General features: G+C 41.8%; 1 protein-coding gene across 1 annotated transcript; it reads left to right on the plus strand.

Annotated features, from left to right (window-relative positions):
* Positions 1-51: 51 nt before the first annotated feature.
* Positions 52-19,932, plus strand: sirt1 (sirtuin 1). The gene is made up of 9 exons (XM_056291456.1): positions 52-466; positions 1,136-1,243; positions 1,872-2,110; positions 2,238-2,390; positions 2,572-2,719; positions 16,780-16,859; positions 17,187-17,370; positions 17,490-18,026; positions 18,298-19,932. Exons 1-9 carry the CDS (start codon positions 52-54, stop codon positions 18,585-18,587), a joined length of 2,154 nt encoding a protein of 717 aa, XP_056147431.1. The 3' UTR covers positions 18,588-19,932.
* The last annotated feature ends 387 nt before the right edge of the window (positions 19,933-20,319 follow it).

The raw sequence follows: 20,319 nt of genomic DNA on the forward strand, positions 1-20,319 counted from the left end.
TGCGTCATCGGTTGAGCCGCGGCCACTGGCGGAGAGCGAATCACGTGCTCCATGCAAATCGCACAGCTGCCGGAAGTTGTTTTGTCACTCCTCGGCTCCTCACAGCGGCTCTGCGGGCTGAAGATGGCGGACGGAGAAAACGTACTCGGCAGGCCCTGTTCAAGCTCGTCCGACAGAGACGGGCCCGCCGCGAAGAGGTCTAAAATCGGCGCCGTCCCAGATTACGGATTCATAGTCGGCGAGGCGGAGGACATCTCATGCGTGTCGGAGGCCACCGGGAGCCGGGGGACAGCAGTGAATCCTGCGCAGCCAGAGGGGAGGGAGGCTGAGCCGGTGATGGCGGTACAGCAGGCCCCGGCGGCACTAGGCGGAGACAATGGACTCGGACCGCTGAGCTCGGAGCCTCGCACAACAGTCGTGAAACTGGACAAGAGCGCTGCGTTTAGGACAAGCAGCGAGGCTACAGGTAAATACGGTAGCTAGCTGCCAAGTACGGCGGCTAACCTCTCATGTTTGCGTGCCCAGCTGTGGGTAGAGATCGTTTTTACAACTTGCCGGCGAGGTTATTAGCAGATTTGGTAAGTTAGCTAACGTTGGTTACAGAGTGTACACTCAAAGGGTGAGATTTGTACACTCGTGGCGATTTTTTTCTGAGCCCATGGATATCTTAAAGACGGTTTGTTTTAACGTGGTTAAATTGGCCAGTTTATGTGACATTCTTTTAATTTGCCCTCCCCCCCCTACTGTATTTAGCTGGCATAGCAACATAGCGTTAAGTTAGCCAGTGTGCACCTCCCACCTCCGCTCCTGACGTTTCCACATTCTGGTTTTAAATGACTTGTGCCATACTCGCATTTTTACTTTTTTATACCAATTTTTATGTCTCGTCTGATGCTTAGCTCACTTTATATGTACACTTCTCTTGTGTTTGTGTGTGTTTGTATGTCATGTGTAACTGGAAACAACGTACAGTCAAATCCCTCACATAATCATACTTGGACAACAAAACTGACTCACTCAACTAGTATTGCATTTATTCGAAATGTTAGTTATATGCTACAGTGCTGTTTATCGTGAAAGTGATCCAATTGGATTTTTAGCCATGACTGTACTGTTTTCAATTTATTTCATTCAGATTTTCTTCCCTCAAATGGTCTTGGTGACATCCCCGATGGCGGAAACGAGGAAGATGACAGATCCTCACATGCAAGCTCCAGTGACTGGACACCGCAGCCACAAATAGGTAGCTTGTTGAGTAGCAGTTGTCAATAGCAGTTGCAGAAATTCAAGGTTTACTGTTTTGAAATTGTCTGTTTAAAATGTGCTCTTGCACTATATTGTCACCTGCCGCCCAGTGACTGCTGGGATAGGCTCCAGCATCTCCGCGACTCTGAGTATGGATGAGCGGTTTGGATAATGGATGGACTATATCCATCCATCCATCCATTATCCAAACCACTTATCCGGCTCTCAGGGTCGCGGGGATGCTGGAGACTATCCCAGCAGTCATTGGGTGGCAGGTGGGGAGACACCCTGGACAGGCCACAGGGCCATCACAGGGCCAACACATGCATGCATGTGTCTTAATTCATGATGTAAACAGCATGGTGAATTCAGGTAATGTTGGACAACTGGTAAAGTGGGACACATACATTTCATCATCTTTATCTTTATGTGTATATACTTCCATTACTAAAAAACAACTTTAAGTTTATTAGTGTCTGTAACTCTGACATTCAAGCCATTTGGATCATAATTTAAAATGATGCAAAATGTAAATTATCAGAAAGTGTCCCACTTTACCTGTATTGTCACTTGAATAGTATTTCTTGGATGATAGATGAATGTGTGTCATGTTGTCCTCGACCTAGGTTCCTACAGTTTCATCCAGCAGCACATCATGAGAGAGACTGATCCAAGGACCATTTTGAAAGACTTGCTTCCAGAGACTGTACTCCCGCCCGATTTAGATGACATGACACTATGGCAGATTATTATCAACATCTCAGAACCACCCAAGAGAAAGAAGCGAAAAGATATTAATACCCTAGAGGATGTGGTCAGGCTATTCCATGAAAGTAAAAAGATCATTGTGCTTACTGGTGCTGGGGTATGTATTCACACTGGCTTTACATGCTTGTACCCTTTCAGTTGAATTCTTAAAAGATTGAATACATGCTACACACACGTTGGCTTCTGCAGTGGTTTGTACTGAATGTCTGCAACATTTTCATCAGGTGTCTGTATCATGTGGAATACCAGACTTCCGCTCCAGAGATGGTATTTATGCAAGGCTTGCTGTAGATTTTCCTGATCTTCCGGACCCTCAAGCTATGTTTGATATTGAATACTTTAGACGAGACCCAAGGCCCTTCTTCAAGTTTGCCAGGGTTTGTTTACTTTATTGCCTTGTTTTGTTGCTGAAGTTATATATTTTTTTAAATTTAAAAAAAAAACCTTTTGCATTGATCAAAGTCAGACATGCACATTAACAGGAGAAGAAATGGTTTTTCTTCATGATATTAATTTCACTGTGTATTCACAAATACAAATGCATACTTTACATTGCAGGAGATCTACCCTGGACAGTTCCAGCCTTCACCTTGTCACAAATTCATATCTATGCTGGATAAACAAGGGAAGCTGTTGCGGAATTACACCCAGAACATTGATACGTTAGAACAAGTGGCTGGGGTTCAGAGGATAATCCAGTGTCATGGTAAGTTATGTACACTGACTGCATAAATCATTAGGGACACCCTCTGTTTCCCTGAAATAGTGACCAGGTTACTCCAGGTGAGGTTCAGATCAGTTATTTATTGTCACACTGGTGGAAATACAGCTTAGAGAAAGATACAATAAAAACAGTAGGAGAAACGATGACAATAAATAAAAATAATAAAAACAATAAGAAGTACAGTGGAAGACAAAACACTACCATGAAAGTCAACAAAGATAACTAGAATAGGCCTATTTTAATTCAATTCAATTTTTAATGACAATAAATTGAATTAAAATAGGCCTATAAATGCCATAAAAGACTACAATAACAAGGATTAAGAAGAGTCAGATGCAGTATATATTAAGTGCAATCTGAGGTGAATGATGCAGTCAATATCTTGTGTACAAATTAGGGATGGGTACTGAAAACCGGTAGTAAGCAGGCACTGGTGCTAAATTATTAAGTCAAGTCAATTTTATTTGTATAGCCCAATATCACAAATTACAAATTTGCCTCAGTGGACTTTAGAGCAACACAACATCCTGCCCTTAGACCCTTGCATTGGATAAGGAAAAACTCCCTAAAAAAATCCCTTTAACAGGGAGAAAAAATAGTAAGAAACCTCAGGGAGAGCAACAGAGGAGGAATCTCTCTCCCAAGATGGACGGACGTGCAATGGTTGTGTGTACAGAATTTACAGAATTATAATGGAATTATAAGATATATGACAAATATGATGAGGAGGATGCCAAGCAGTGGCCACATGCCACCGGCACATTCTAGGACCTGAGCCACGCGACCACCATTACCATGTAGACCTGGCAGGAGGACAAACTACGCATGCACACAGGGGAGACTCGCATCATAGCATTCACATACAGCGGAGAAGAGACAAGAAAAAAGTCTCACATTGGAGAGCGAGAAGGATGCAACATTGAAACAGGATAACAAAATTATATGGATTTATAAGAAAGATATATATGTATACAAAATATGATGCGGATGCCAAGCAGTGCCCAGGTGGTGACCACCATCACCGTGGAGACCTGGGAGGAGGACAGACTACACATGCACATGGGGGAGGCTCACATCAGACCATTCACATAAGTGGGAGATGAGACAAGAAAAAAATTAATCACATTGGCGTGAGACTAGGATATAACATTGAAACAAGATATGGATTTATAAGATATATAAAATAAATGTGATGAGGAGGATGCCAAGCTGTGTACTGGTGGTGACCACTATCACCATTGAGACCTGGGAGGAGGACAGACTACACGTCCACACAGGGGAGACACATCATGTATATACACAGGAGAAGAGAAAGGAGGAAGACATCATTCGGAGAGAGAAAAAACATGCGAGAGAAGAAAAAAGTTTGCAATAGTCAATCTATACTCTATAATCTCGTCGGCAGAACAGTGGTAAATTCATTGAGACAGAAACCAACCCGCCATGCAGTACAGGTCATGAAGTACTCCATTTAAAGGCAACTACTTGTAGGTTAAAGCAAAAAGATGAGTTTTAAGTTTGGATTTCAAAGACTCAGAAGACTTGATTGTCTGACAGCAACAGGCAGGTTATTCCACAAGAACATGGCCTGATAAGAAAAGGCCCTGCTGCCAGCTGACTTCTTTTTAACTTTGGGTACACACAGGACCCCTATATTTTGAGAGCAGAGGGCTCGAGATAGAGATCAAACAGGTATGACTGGACAAGCCCATTTAGGATTTTATAAGTCAGCAGAAACACCTTAAAGTCTGATCTAACATGGATAGGAAGCCAATGAAGGGGGGCAAGAATCGGTGTAATATGGTCAAATTTTCTAGTTATAGTTGGGATTCTAGCTGCCGCATTTTGAACCATTTGAAGACTTTTGGTGCTGGCACGTAGCAGACCTGAAAACGGAACATTACAGTAATCAAGTCTGGATGAAACAAATGCATGTATTAGAGTCTCTATTTCAGCGATGTTACCTATAAGTGAAAAAAGGCAGTTTTGGTTATTTTTTTTCTTTTTCTTTTTTTTAATCTTATGTGCTTATCAAAGGAAAGACTGGGATCAAACATAACACCCAAGATTTTTGGGTGCCACATTTTGTGAAATTGGAGTTGTTAATTGTTATTGTTACTTGATCAAATTGGTGTCTATGTCTCTAGCAGGGCCAATGACCAGCATCTGTTTTATCTGAATTTAAATGCAGGAAATTTAGTGACATCTAATTTTTCACAGCAGCCAAGCAGTCCTCTAAATTAATCATTGAGTATATGATCATCAGCCCTTATAGGCACATACAGCTGAGCATCATCGGCATAGCAATGGGAATGTTTTCCGTGACTATGTATAAGTTGGCCAAGAGGTGAAATGTAAAGAGAGAAAAGTAGAGGGCCAAGAACCAATCCCCGAGGTATGCCATATTTAACTTCGGAGAATTTCGATGTAATATTATCACAGTAGACACAATATGTTCTTCTAGATAAGAACTTGAGCCAAGAGAGAGCTAAGCCAGAGACACCAAAATTAACATTTATTCTGTCTAATAGTATACAGTGATCACTGGCATCAAAGGCTGCAACGAGGTCCAGTAGTAGAAGCACAGAGGTGGAGTCATAGTCCATAGCAAGTAGAAGATAATTTACCACTTTGGTCAGAGTCGTTTCAGTGGAGTGACAGGTCCTGAAAGCCGATTGAAAAGGTTCATGTAGACAGTTTTCTTTTATATGGGTCGAAAGTTGTTGATACATAACTCTCTCTAGTACTTTAGAAAAGAATGGAAGATTACAGACTGGTTATTACGAGACCCTGGATCAAGGTGTGGTTTCTTAAATAGAGGTTTGATCACAGCTTGCTTAAAGCTGCTGGGAACCATGCCAGTAGTAAGTGATAAATTAACAATGTCTAGCATTATATGTCCTAGGAAAGGTCTTTAAAAAGTTTTGCTAGTAAAGGTTCAAGTAGACAAGTCGTTGATTTAGAAGCTGACACGAGCTTAGTCAAAGTATCAAGAGAGATTGTCTCAAAAACTGTAATAACAGGGACTATCAGTGACTCATTTTATAGATATGAATTTGGTGAGACAGGATCTGCAGGAGTAGTTGGAGTTGAAGAACTAATTTTGTTTATGATCTCATCAACCTTATTGCAGGCAAAGTCTAGAAACTCATGGGCCATGAATGGTGAGCAGCTAATAGACTGCTGTATCTGGGATTGTTTATTAATATTAAGCGAGAGAGACGGTAGTATTGATAAGCTCTGACGTTAATGGTTCTGCTATAGGTATTGGAGAAATTAAGAAAATAAATGATCTATTTATTTAGGCTACAAAAATGTTATCTTGCAACTTTTAGCTCGCCAACTCCGTTTCTAATTTGCAATAATATTAAGACTTTTGTCTATGATGCATTTTTGCTATTCCCAATCCAGAACAGAGATCTCTCTCTCGAAGCCTGTCGTATGCACAAGCCGAGGGGTGGGGCCAGCTCTCTGCCTTTCCTCTTGCACACTCACATACCCACAGAGCCTGCTCTTAGTGACAATGGCGGAGAGAGAACTAAACGGTCTACAGTTTGGTTATACTTAACTAGAGTTGATGCTCGTTCCCACAAGCGCAACAAGTCTTTTGCATGGAAGGGCTGAAACACAAGCAATCTCTCAAAACTTCTAGCGAAAATGCATCAAATACAGGCGGAGAAATGCAGTTTTCAACTGTCCACCTCATAATTCATTTCTCGTTGCCCCATCCACCTCAGGTATTTTATGTATGCTAGCAGCGTAGAGCCCACATGGAGTTAACGAAATTATACAAACACAGGTTAATGATTTAAAAGTAACGCTCTGCCCAGACATGAAAAAATAAAGCATTGTTAATTCTGTTCTTAATTTGTTTTGTTTTTTTCTCTCAAAAAATAACAAAAAGAACTGATAAGAGTACCGTTCAAGTACTGGATTGATAAGCAGTATTAGTAAGAGTAGTAGTACTGTTAAAATCTTAATGATACCCACCCCGAGTGCAAATAAAGCCTATTTATTGGACAGGGGATAAGTGAAAGCTCATCTATTGCACTTTGTCCTTGATAGCCTGAACCTTCGGCCTGAAGGGAGAGGTTCAAATTCCTAAGAAAGCGGGTAGGCTGGCCTTTGTAAAATTGGCCTTGCCTTCTGTAGGAATTGATGATTAAAAATGTCCAACGAGGGGGACTGCTGCTTGCCAATGATATTACTGGCCATCCTAACAATGTTGCTCAGCATTTTTTTGTTTTGAACACTCAAGTACCCATACCAACAAAACAGTGTGTAGACCTCCCAACCACCTTGCTCAATTAACATAAAGGGAAATATTACTGAAAAGCATGGGAGGAGCTATGATGGGACGTACCAATATTATGCTCGTTGTCTAGGCTCTCACTAGGATCACTAAGAGGCCTCAGTTAGCTACAGGGATGCCACATTGTAGCTATACTGCATAAGGAACACAATCTCCCATGCCATTCTGAATACTTACACTCAGAGAAATATCAACAAAACTAATTACATGAATAATACACAGACCACAAATATTCACTTGAACTTAAACATAGTGTGTATTATTTTTAGACCCAAAAAAAACACACACTTCTCACAAATCAGTAAGACAGTTCAATAAAAAAAAAAAATAAACACCCGCTGTTTCAGTTCATAAAGTCTACAGTACCATCGTTGGTGCGCATTGTCGGAGCGCATATGAATCCATGAAGAAAATGTTCGTTACTTACAGTCTCCATCTGTGTGATGCAAAGAATACTTCATAAGTCAAACCGTTCAAAACAAAACAAAAAAAAAAAACAGCCAGGCCCAAAGTTGTCCTCTCCACAGTGTGTGTCCATTTTTTCCCCCCCGCATACAGCAAGCAGGAGCAACCCAGCTTCCACTCTCAGGGGATGATACATATGCAAACGCCACTTAAACTCAATACGATATACTATACATGGACACTATGAAAACAAAAAATGACGGAATCATTTGCGAGTCAGATGGCAATAAAACTTTTTTTCCATTTGTCTTATGCTGACGCGCAGTATTCAACATTAGCCAAACTAGTTGCTGGTTCACTCCGTTTATGTCCAACCAATGTCCACGTTTTTCCCCCCTGTGACCGGATAACTGCAACACGACCTAATGTTAAACTTAATTCCTAGTTTATCTAAATGGTCAAGCTTCTACCCTGATACTCTTCTTTTTTTTTTTCTTCTTTCTTCGCCTCGGTCAAACTTGAACTTCTACTTTTTTTTCCCCGCCCTCCTTCCGCACCAACTTCCGTTTTTTTTCTCCCCTTTTTGGGTTCAGCCCCTTCCCTCACAAACCATTGGGCAATTAAACATGTAACTTACCCAGCTGTAGGCTGCTGGCATGAACATTTGCTCTTCATGAACATTCTGCATTAATTAACGTGTGTCACGTTTCTATCCCATTAACCATGAAACAGAAAAGAATTGCAGCTAAATGTGCACACAGACATGGAATGGCAATTACTAGAACAGCATATGACAATGGAAATGCATTAATTTCAGGCTGAAAACTAATGTATTGGAATCATGTAAAACATAATAATAATAATAATAATAATAATAATATAACATTTTAAAGGGTGCTGAAAAGAATTGCAGCTAAATGTGCACACAGACATGGAATGGCAATTACTAGAACAGCATCTGACAATGGAAATGCATTCATTTCAGGCTGAAAACTAATGTATTGGAATTATGTAAAACCTAATAATAATAATAATATAACATTTTAAAGGGTGCTACACTCTCCCCCCACCAAAACTGTCATGTCCTAATGATGAGGATGAGATTAAACCCTTAATACATAACATTCTTGAATTACAAAACAATGAAAACACTAATTGTGTACAGTTTACGTGTTTACGCTTTCTTTTTCATTCTCATTTGTTCTTTTATACCCAGGCATTACACCCTTCATGTATTAGCCTATCCACTTGAACAGTGTACTTATGTACCTAACAACAGGGGTAAGTGTTGTACAATGGGCAACTGAGTTTGTACTGATTTTTAAAGGGCTAGCTGTGTGTGCTGACAGCTACCGCAGGGGTTCCTAGTGAACTATAGGTCAGCCTTACAGGGGCTGTCTTCAGTCTCTTAGACCTCATTATTTCTTCCTGACTCTTGCTCTTGCCTTTCTTCACCAAGCTCTACAGGTTCTGTAACTACATCTCCGTGTGCTTTTTCATTATGTGTTGTGCAACCCAGTTATGCCTCAGGTTCCCCACTTACGGTAGCCCTGCAACACCTAAATCCAAACTGAAAGGTTCTGAAAATTTCTCAACATCTCTGTTCACAGTCATTATCCGATGTGGGGTGCATAAGTCAGAACACATACCCATTTCTTTGTCATCAGAATTGGTGTCAGACTCGGTCCTCTCTTCCTTTCCCTGGCTCTTCACCTCGGGGGGGCAAGGGAACTCTCTTTCTTTTGTTTTATGTCTCCGACTGGTTCTCCTTCTTGGCTTTGGCAGCTCTGGGACAATCTCAGGTTCCAGACGTACTGGAGCTTGAGCATATCTTGTGTAGTGATCAGTGATGACAAGTACATTGCAGACGTTGCTGGAGTCAGGCTCGGTCAACAGGAAATCCATGCAGATGAGATCCGTGGGTCCATCACTGGTCAGATGAGACAGGTGAGCAGCTCTTTTGGGATGAGTCTTCCTTTGAATACAATGCACACACGTTTTGCAGTACCTCTCCACCTCTGTTTTCATGCGAGACCAGTAGAACCTCTCCCTCACAAGGCCATATATTTTGTCAAATCCTAAATGACCAGAGTTATCATGCAAAGATTGAAGCACTGTGTTTCTGAACTCCTGAGGGAGCAACAGCTGTTGGTGGACTGACTGGTTTGGGGATAGGAAACTCTATACAAGACTGTGTCTTTGAGCTGTCTGCATTCTTGTCTTTCACACCTCTTTTGAGATCTTTTTCACGGACAGCCTTCCATACTCCCCAATACATGGGTATTTTTGCTGAGCACAAGCCATATGTAAGGAGCTCTTCTTAGGGAGCGGATGAGTGCTCGGAGAGGATAGGTTGCAAGACACTTGCGGTACAGCAAGTGTCTTGCAAACGCCAATGAGATCAATGGCCCTGTGTGGCCATGAATGCTTTGGGGTGAAGCCGTGAGACGTGACACATGGCTCTCACACATGTGGCAGGAACTCTCTTCCATTCCTCATTAGCTGAGCTTGAGTGAGGGTGATGAGACAAGGCATCGGCATCAGTGCTCTGCTTGCCAGGTCAATACTTCAGGCTAAAATCATATGTGGACAGGGTGGCCAGCCAATGATGACCTGCAGCGTCTAACTTGGCAGAAGTCAGCACATATGTCAACGGATTATTGTCTGTGGGCACCTCAAACTTCACTCCATATAGGTAGTTGTGCAGTTTGTCGACAACAGCCCACTTGAATGCCAAGAACTCAAGCTTATGCGTCAGGTAGTTCGAGGCCCGGGTTAACAACAGCTGCCATTGGTGCTGTGCCCTCACAAGGTACTGACGGAAACTATAAAATCTGCTGTGATGACCCCTGAAAAAGAAGGAACAAGCCGAAAGAAGAAGTAAGTTCTTTTCAGGGGGGGAGAGACTTTTGCTGACAATTGCGACAGGAGCAGACCGTCACCGTGATCTTGATAAAGGACTCCACCTAAACCTTCTCTGCTGGCATTGACATGCAGGACATATGCCAATTTTGGGTCAGCAAATGCCAGAACTGGCTCTTTTGTGAGACATATCTTGAGCATTTCGAAAGTCTTGTCACATTTTTTGTCCCACCTGGAGCCGAACAGTTCTGAGGATTGGAAAAACTTCTCAGGGTCTTTGTCTTCCTTGGGCTTTCTTCTTGGCCTCCCAACAGTAACGCAGCCCTGCAGCAGCTAATTAAGAGGGTGGCTAACTCTGGAGTAATCTTTCACAAAGCGTCTGTAGAACCCACAGAAGCCCAGGAAGGAGCAGAGAGCTGAAATGTTCTCAGGGCGTGGCCATGACTTCACGGCCTCTATCTTAGAGGGGTCGGTGGCAATTCCATCTGCAGACATGATATGCCCCACATAATTGACCGAAGTGCAACGGAATTGGCATTTATCCAGAGATAACTTCAGTCCTTCTTCTTTCAGCCTATCCAGCACATTAAGGAGACATTCTTTATGTTCCTCAAGAGTTCTTCCGAAAACAATGAGGTCATCAAGGTAGACTAAAACCTCCAGCAGATTCATATCTCCAACTGATCTTTCCATAACACACTGAAATGTGGCAGGGGCTCCACAGAGCCCCTGAGAGATTCTGTCAAATTGATAAAACCCAGCCAGGCAGATGAAGGCTCTTTTCTTATCAGCTGCACTCATAGGTATTTGATAGTAAACACTCCAGAGATCAACAACACTGAACTACTTGCTCCCATTTAAGCATGACAGTGCATCTTCAATATGAGGCACCGTGTACTGGTCAGGAATTGTTCGTCTGTTCAGCATTCTATAATCCACACACGTGTGTATGGTCTCCTCCACCACGACTATTGGTGAAGCATAAGGGCTTCTAGACTCTGAGATGATACCGGCCTTTATAAGGTTGCTTAGATGCTTTCTCACATCTTCCACATCACCTGCAGCTAGGCATCTTGAGCACTCTCTGAAGGGTTTTTCATCCGTCATTCAAATGGTGTGTTCTGTGCTCTTTGTGAATCCAACATCGAACTCACTGCATGAGAAAACTTCCTTTCTCTCCATCTTCTGCTGAATCAACTGCTCCTTCCATTCTTTTGGCACAGGTGAGTCACCAAAATTGAAGGCAGAGGGAGTTAAATCATCTGGGACTTTGCACATCTTCTCAGCGGGGACTGTAGTTAGTACATCAGCAGGAACAGATGAGTGATGGGCATTCCACGCTTGAGAGTTACTTCTCAAGTGGAGACATTTCTCACTCTGACTGATTTGACGACACTGAGCAGCATCAGACTTGTTGTTCAGAAAACACTAGCAGCTCCTCAGGGAAAAGCCCTTCCTCTTGATGGTCAATGAGAACTGCTTGGGCTGACAGATTTCCAGGAAATTTTGGGATACCAGTGACAGTTGCCACTCCTACCCAGCCACTGAGGATGCACAAGCCAGTGCATTCTTAGTGCCAGTCCCAAGCCCGGATAAATGGGGAGGGTTGTGTCAGGAAGGGCATCCGACGTAAAATCTTTGCCAAATCAAATATACGGATCATAAAACAGATTTCCATACTGGATCGATCAAGGCCCGGGTTACCAACGACCGCCACCAGTACTGTTGGCCAGCAGGATGCCGGTGGAAACTAGGCTACTATTGGGCGAAGGAGAAGAAGAGGGGGAAAGCATGTCCAGGGGCAGCAGGAGAGGAGGAAGGGTAGAAGTGTGGAGGTGAGAGTCTGAACTTTGAATGCTGGCGTTATGACTGTTAAATGGAGAGAGCTGGCTGATATGATGGACAGAAGAAAGGTAGGTATACTGTGTGTGCAAGAGACCAGGTGGAAGGGGAGTAAGGCCAGGAGCATCAGAGGTGGGTTCAAACTCTTTTACCATGGTGCAATTAGGAGGAAAAATGGGGTAGAGGTAATTCTGAGGTAATTCTTCCACAGAAAATATGTTCGTTACTTGCAGTCTCCATCCGTATTGATGCAAAGAATACTTCATAAGTCAAACCGTTCAAAAAAGAAAAAAACGAAACAGCCACGTCCAACAGTTGTGTCCAGTTTTTTGCCTGCATGCAGCTTCCACTCACAGGGGACGATACATATGCAAATGCCACTTAAACTCAATACGATATACTATGTGGACACTAAGATAACAACAAATGATGGAATAATTTGCAAGTCAGACAGCAATAAAACTTTTTTCCATTTGTCTTATGCTGACGTGCAGTATTCAACATTAGACAAGCTAGTTGTTGGTTCACTCCGTTTATGTCCAACCGATGTCCACGTTTTTTCCCCCCATAACTGGATAATAACTGCAACATGACCTAACGTTAAACTTAATTCTTAATTTATCTGAATGGTCAAACTTCTTTTCCTTATCTCCTTTCCCAATCCTCTTTTTTTCTCCTTTCTTCGCCTCAGTCGAACTTGAACTCCTACTTTTTTTTTCTTTCCTCCTCCCCTCCGCACCAACTTCCCCCTCCCCCCCTTTTGGCTTCAGTCCCTTCCCTCACACAAACCACTGGGCAATTAAAAATGTAACTTACACAGCTATAGGCTGCTGGCATGAACATTTGTTCTTTATGAACCTTCTGCAATAATTAACATGTCTATCACGTTTGTACCACATGAACCATGAAACCGACCAGTAAAAGAACTGCAGCTAATGGTGCACACAGATATGGGATGGCAATTACTAGAGCAGCATCTGACAATGGAAATGCATTTATTTCAAACTGAAAACAGTAATGCATTGGAATTATGTAAAACATAATCATGGTGGCACGGTGGCTCAGTGGTTAGCGCAGTTGCCTCACAGCAAGAAGGTCCTGGGTTCGAGCCCCAGGGTAGTGCAGCCTTGGTTGGTCATCCCGAGTTGTCCTCTGTGTGGAGTTTGCATGTTCTCCCCGTGTCTGTGTGGGTTTCCTCCGGGGGCTCCGGTCTCCTCCCACAGTCCAAAGACATGTAAGTCAGGTGAATTGGCCAGACGAAAATTGTCCCTAGGTGTGTGTGTGTGTCTGTGTGTGCGCGTGTGTGCGCGTGCCCTGTGATGGCCTGTCCAGGGTGTCTCCCCGCCTGCCGCCCAATGACTGCTGGAATAGGCTCCAGTATCCCCGCGACCCTGAGAGCAGGATAAGCAGTTCAGATAATGGATGGATGGATGATAATAATATAGCATTTTAAAGGGGGCTGCAAGTGCAAAGGTTAGGACTGGATCTATAGAAAGCACCATCAACATCTTGTCTACATTAAAAACATTTATCCTTCACAAAACATAGTTTTTGCTGACTTTTCTTACAGATTGCATCTATGTTTGAATCTAGCCAAGATACAATTGTCAAGGAATCTGGTTAGGTGAAAGCTTTGATTCCTAGTTCCTAGGCAGCATGGTGGCCCTATGGATTAACACTGTTGCCTCACAGCAAGAAGGTCTTGGGTTCGAACCCCAGGCCGTCCCATGTCCTGTTGTGTGGAGTTTGTATGTTATCCCCTTGTCTGCTTGGGTTCCTTCGGTTGCGCCGGTTTCCTCCCACCATCAAAAAGACATGTACGTTAGGGTTAATGTTATTTGTCCGTCGCAGCGACGAGGACCATTTAGTCATCCTGTGATGGATGACTGATGACTTGCGCGATAATTAAAGTGAGGAAGAGTTGCGCATCATCAACCCCACTCTCTCATCCAAGACCACCTACTACCAGTGGCAAGACTAAGCGAGATGACTGGCAATGGAGACAGATGCAGATTTTTCCTTAGGGTTTCCTCTGGAAGCCTTTCACATAGACGAGTATACCCGCAAGACAGCGGAGGTTTTAAATCAGAGTTTTCCTTCTCCTAAAGGGTTAATACTAGGGTTAATACTCCCGTCTGTGCCCCTGACTAAGGCAATGGAAAGAAGAACTGGAGTTGGTCCCTGGGCACTGCAGCTGCCCACTGCTCCTATACAGTAGGATGGGTTAAATGCAGAGAACACATTTCATTGTAACCTGTACAATGACAAAATAAAGTGGGGGTTTTTTTCTATAAATGGGAAATTTTTAATAAAGCCAGCATGGGGTTTTTTTTCCTCACACAATGCGTCAGTAAATGTTTTTAATCATTATTTCCAACTAGGCTCAACTTCTCAGTGAAATGCTTAGTTTGTTGCTGTGGATGTGTTAGTGTTGGAAGGCAATAATTGGCTGATGGTCATTCTCGAAGTGGAGTCCCCTGTCCCTGCCTGCCTGTATTCTAGGATGAAATTCAACTTTATGAGAAATGGCAAAGACAGCATGCAGCCCAAAATTTCCCAAACCACATCTCCTTCCCTCCACTCCTTGCCTCACATTGGCGGTAGACTAGCTACTGGAACTGTAGTCGATGTTGCTACTACACAAAATTTGACTTTTGCATACACATTGCACAAAATTTCCGAGTGGTTTTATTTGTATACCACTCTCTGAGAATGTGAATCGGTAGTCCTCGCTGGTAACAAAATAAGAGAAAATTCACACTCTGGTCTCGGCGACTCGCCCCTGGTGTTCTGCTCAGCTGCCCCCTGGTTCTCCTCTCCTACAACCCACCCAGCACCTTGTTTAGGTGACAGAGGGATTTTACAGAACTCCACTTTGGAGTGTTATTGGTCTGCAGAGCTTAAGGTCATGACAGACCTAACAGAATTCCAAGACATCCGAGACTTATTGATTTTTGAGTTAGAATTGTTGATGAAAATGGTTGCAACATAACAGCGAATTTTTAACACTTCGTCTTGTTTATTGAACTATGTTATTGCAGAAATACAATTTAAAAGCTAAGGAAATCAAAAATTTATCGCATGTGCTCTTTAAAGAGAGATTTTTAATGCTTGAGATGTGTGAGTGAGAGAGAAAAAGCAAAAAAATTGAGCATGCTTTTTAACTGGTATAATACAAGGTGCCAGTTACACTGATTTAAAAACAACACTGTCCTTGGAGAGCTTCTCACAGGTTTCCAGTCAGTATCAAGACTGGTCCACCGCCAGTCAGAGAACAACCAGCCAGAAACTGACCTGTGGTCTCAAAAAGCACATTGACGAAAGAGGCCAAAGCAGAATGACAGCAAATGTGCATAGCAACAGACGGTGTAGTTAAACAATTAAATGCCCTATGCAACATTGTTTCAGAATGACCCATCAACAACTATACAGCTGTCCGTACCTTGACATAGTGGGATATAACAGCCAACAACCAACAAGAGTTCCTCTTCTCTCATTAAAAAAGTGAATTTAAGGAATGTAAACGATAGACACTGAAGGATTGTAAAAACATTGACAGGGTAAGGAATCCTACTTCCTATTGTTTCAAGTGTCAACATTACAGTTTAGTGGCGTTGGTCTGATGGTGTAGTGTTTTTGTGGTGCATACCGAGCCTTTTTGGAAATAGTTGGAATGTTCTTTAAAGGCTACAGGTGTTCTAGATATTCCTGAAAGCAATGTATTTATTTGATAATGGATGTTTTTCAGCAGCATAATTTCTCATGTTACAAGGCTAAGGTTGTCAAGGAACGGTTTCATGGAGATGACAATGAATTAAGCTTAACACACTGACCTGCGCAGTAACCAGGTCTGAATGTGGAAAGGGGTGGAATAAGCCCTTCAGAGTAGAGGTCCTCTACTAGCAATTTAATACAGCTGTGGCAAGAACTGGACAGACCCTATGAAACCTGTTCTATTTTTTTGGCCTAATCCCATTTTATTTTTTCCATTTTTGGTTCTCTGTTTTATTTATCTACAGATTTTTCTGCTTACGTTGTATTCTGAAGTTTGTTATCAGTTAACGTAATGAAGGTTTTTGTTTATGTTTTTTGTTTTTTGTTTTGTGATGTTAGTCTCTTAAGACATCTTTTTCTCTTTATCCCATACAACAAATCTTTGTGCATTTCCTGACATTTGCGAGCTGTGATGCATGCACTCTCATGCACAGATACAGAAGCACAGCAGGATTTCCACAAAGGGGAGCAATGAATGGCCCAAAGACAATTTACTTTAGTTCCTAATGTGTTCTCAGATTTTGTGGAAATCTGTCCCCAAATCTACAAATTCTGCGCACTGCAGAGTTTAGAGCTTGAAATTCGTTTTTAAGTCTCCGCTGTGTGAATCTGTCTATTCTGTTTTCTGTCTTGCTCAAATCATTGTGTCCTACTTGAGCATCCCTGTCCCTCTTTCAACACCTTATTGGATCGATGCCTCAAAGGAAAAGATAGGGGTTGCAATGCAGTATTAGGAAGGTGGCCTTAATTTTTTGTACACTAAGTGTACCTAAAAATGGCCAGTTTTTCTTGTTTGTAATGTTTTTACAAGGATATTGATCAATTGCAAACGCCTCTGTTGTTTCAGGGTCATTTGCGACTGCTTCCTGTCTTGTCTGTAAACACAAAGTTGATTGTGAGGCTGTGAGAGAAGACATCTTTAACCAGGTATTAACAGAATGGTTAAGTATTTAATAATGTAGTGCTACACATTTAAGAGGCAATCTGTTGTAGTTTTGAGTACTGTAACTTCTAAACTGAGGCAGTAGTTGTTTTCTCAGAATCTGTAAACACAAGTGTCTATCATACTAATGATATTATGCAGTATAATCATTTTTCTTGTTGATGGCAAACAGCACTAAAATGATCTGCTGCTGTTGAGAGAAAGGCAGGCATCTTGATTTTGCCGATATTCAGTGCCTGGTCCACTCCACTTGGAAAGCAGTAAAAAATACTTTTTGACATACCTTTTGACAAAATAACTTCCTCCTCCAGGTTGTTCCTCGTTGTCCCCAATGTCCAGATATCCCACTGGCAATCATGAAGCCTGATATTGTTTTCTTTGGAGAGAATCTTCCAGAAATGTTCCACAGAGCCATGAAGCAGGACAAGGATGAAGTAGACCTATTGATAGTCATCGGCTCTTCCCTTAAAGTTCGACCAGTTGCTCTCATTCCTAGTACGTACTGTATAGATGAATGGGGTTTTCCTTTTGGGAGCTGTGCACACAATAACACATCATTTACTGAACTCATTAAACAAAAACTTGTGTAATAGCTGTCCTCTCTTTCCATCCAGACTCCATTCCACATGAAGTGCCTCAGGTCCTGATCAATCGGGAGCAGCTTCCTCACCTCAACTTTGACGTCGAGCTTCTAGGGGACTGTGATGTCATTGTCAATGAGCTCTGTCATCGATTAGGTGGAGACTTTGAGCAGCTGTGCTACAACACCTTAAGACTAAATGAGATCACAGAGAAACCGCCCCGGTTACTATCTCCTGCAGAACAGCCACCATGCGAGGCCTTGTCAGCTTCTGTTGAGGTTACCCAGGATGAGCAGAAGCAGTACAACACAGACTCTGAAATCAAGCTTTCAGAGGGGAAGGAAAGTCAGAATGTCGCAGAGAGTCCTGTTGAAAATGACGTATCCTCAGAGCCTTGTGCAAAGGCTCAGTGTCCCGATGAAGAGACGGCCGAGTCTTCAGACTCACCTACAGAGGACACATCGAGAGAAGAGGCTGCTGAAGTAAAAAGCCAAAATGCCAACCTTGAACTTCGTAGACGATGTTGGATGAGTCGAATCAACAGAAGCCCAATCAGCAAACGCCTTGACAGTAAGTTTTAGAATGTGGGAGTTTAATGGAACATATTGAAGAAAGCTTTATGAGTTAACTAATTTTATGTATTTGAAAACGATAATTACTGTAAGAAAACGTGTAATTAACAGTACCTGAATGCATGCTGATTTAGATTAGGAATGCCTTGCATAAAGATTTAGCAAACAACACATTAACATGTACTAACGTATCCAGCCAGTTCTCATGCCAACATGCAAATATAAATTTTTGAATCTAAGCGCCAAGTTGAACATGTTTGTTTCCCCAGCTTGCCAGTACCTATTTCAAGTACCAAATCACTACATCTTCCACGGGGCCGAAGTTTACTCCGAGTCTGAAGATGAGACATCTAGCTCCTGCGAAAGTGAGAGTGAAGACTCATGCTGCAGCGTCGATGGAATGGAGGAGGACAGCGAAGCTGAAGAGCCAAGCGCGCTAGCAGCAGATGGAGATGCTTGCCTCAGAGACACTATACCACACACGCTAGCCAACGAGGGTACATCAAGTGTGCAGTCAGACAGTACTTCTGAAAATATTCAGAACACCACACACCTTTAAATGTAAAGTACCCAGTCTACAAAGCACTATTGTCTTTTTTATCCCTTGCGTTTATTTTTGATTCATGAACTTTAATACCAATTTTCATAAAGTTGAGACTGAGTGACAACTTTGTGTGAATATGCAGCAAGTTCTTTTTTTTCTCATTTATCATCATGTGCCTAGTTTGGTCACATGCATTGTGTCTGGAAGCTTGTACATGTATACTTATGAAATAAGATATAGTAGTTTTGTTTTCTGTATTTCTGACATGTTTATCTCATTTTACATTATAAACTCTTAGATGATTCTTTCATCCATTATACGTAAAAGCAACAGTGAAATAAGCTTCAAATCCTAGTTTGCCACCATTACAAGCAACCAGAATTAAGGAATGCAGGGGTCAATCTCAGTCCAGTGTGACACAATCTGGAGTCTCATGTGTTCCACGTTTGGTTCATGTTATCAAAAATGTTATAAGCCCCCTACTTATTACATAGTAGATGGTATGAGTTTCCGGCATAAACATGAGTGATCTTCAGATGGTTTAATTGAAGGCATTGAGTTAAACCATCATTGCTAAAGGCATTCAACTAAAACACACCTGCAATGGAAACTGCCCTTCCATAATGGTAAATACTGAGAAAAAGGAACAGTAGTCTTCATTCTAGACCAAAGAACACTTGATTAACCCATTGAAGTTGTCATGAGCTTTGTGTGTTAAACCTGTCATATAAGTCTTGGAAAACTATTGACAAGATTTCCCTCTGATGTGTGGCAGCTACTTTTTATGGTCAAGCCTCTTATTTTTATACTCTATTGTGAGACATACTCAGCAGAGAGTAGATGATAGTTTTTATCTGTAAAAAATGTTATACTGAGTTGTAATAAGTCTTGGGACTATATTCAATGGCTTACATTGAAGAAATGGCACTTTTTCCTCACAAAACAGGTTTAGTTGCTTGTGTCACTTTTGATAGTGCAGGAAGGTATACCATTTCCTTTTATTTTACATAAGAGTTTGCTGCCTGTAAAATTCAGTATTGTTAGGTAGACAATATTTGAGCCAATTTTGTGTTGGACATGTCTACAACATAATTCATATGCCATTTTATTTAAGCATAATTTTGTTTACGGTTCAAGGGAATGAGGAATTTTTACGTTACTATAGTTGTTCACTTTCCAGTGGGGTTTATTATAAGTAAAAGCCTCTTGAAACACTGACATTGCATTTTCATTATTTCGTTTACTTCAGTAAGGCTTTGCTTTGAGGCAACACTCCTGGCATTTGATTATTAAGCCTGGTTTTCTCAGTGGTGTCAAGAAGAACTATATAGTATTTCAGCAAGTGACCACTCCATAGAAATATTCCTTTTGACACTTGTATGTACAATCACTTTCTAATTAAAGAGAAAAAATAACAACACAACCAGAGGAATACACCAAATACAAGAATGATGGAATCGTTCTAATACACCATTATATCAGTTAAGATGAATAACTTACATGTTCTTACTTTTCTTTAACCTGAAAGCATGCCCAGATGAGTTTGTATCTGACAATATCCTACACAGCTTTTATTTCCCCCCCAGTAATTTAAAAAATGTCTTACGCAGAAAAGATGTACAATATAATGTGGATCGGTCTTGAGGTTGTTTTTTTTTATAGTAAGATGACAAATACTTTTACATTAAAAGCTACACTAAACTAACTTGACACCATCTGTCCCGCCTTCTGCGCTAGGATGCATTCT

Source organism: Lampris incognitus, chromosome 13, assembly GCF_029633865.1.
Source record: "Lampris incognitus isolate fLamInc1 chromosome 13, fLamInc1.hap2, whole genome shotgun sequence".
NCBI lineage: Eukaryota > Metazoa > Chordata > Actinopteri > Lampriformes > Lampridae > Lampris > Lampris incognitus.

What these genes read in the sequence shown, in the direction of transcription:
- sirt1 (XM_056291456.1), top strand. Translation starts at nt 52, where the DNA reads ATGCAAATCGCACAGCTGCCGGAAGTTGTTTTGTCACTCCTCGGCTCC. An exon ending in GACAAGCAGCGAGGCTACAG is followed by an intron (nt 467 to 1,135) that starts GTAAATACGGTA and finishes TATTTCATTCAG; the next exon opens with ATTTTCTTCCCTCAAATGGT. An exon ending in GAGAAGACATCTTTAACCAG is followed by an intron (nt 16,860 to 17,186) that starts GTATTAACAGAA and finishes TTCCTCCTCCAG; the next exon opens with GTTGTTCCTCGTTGTCCCCA.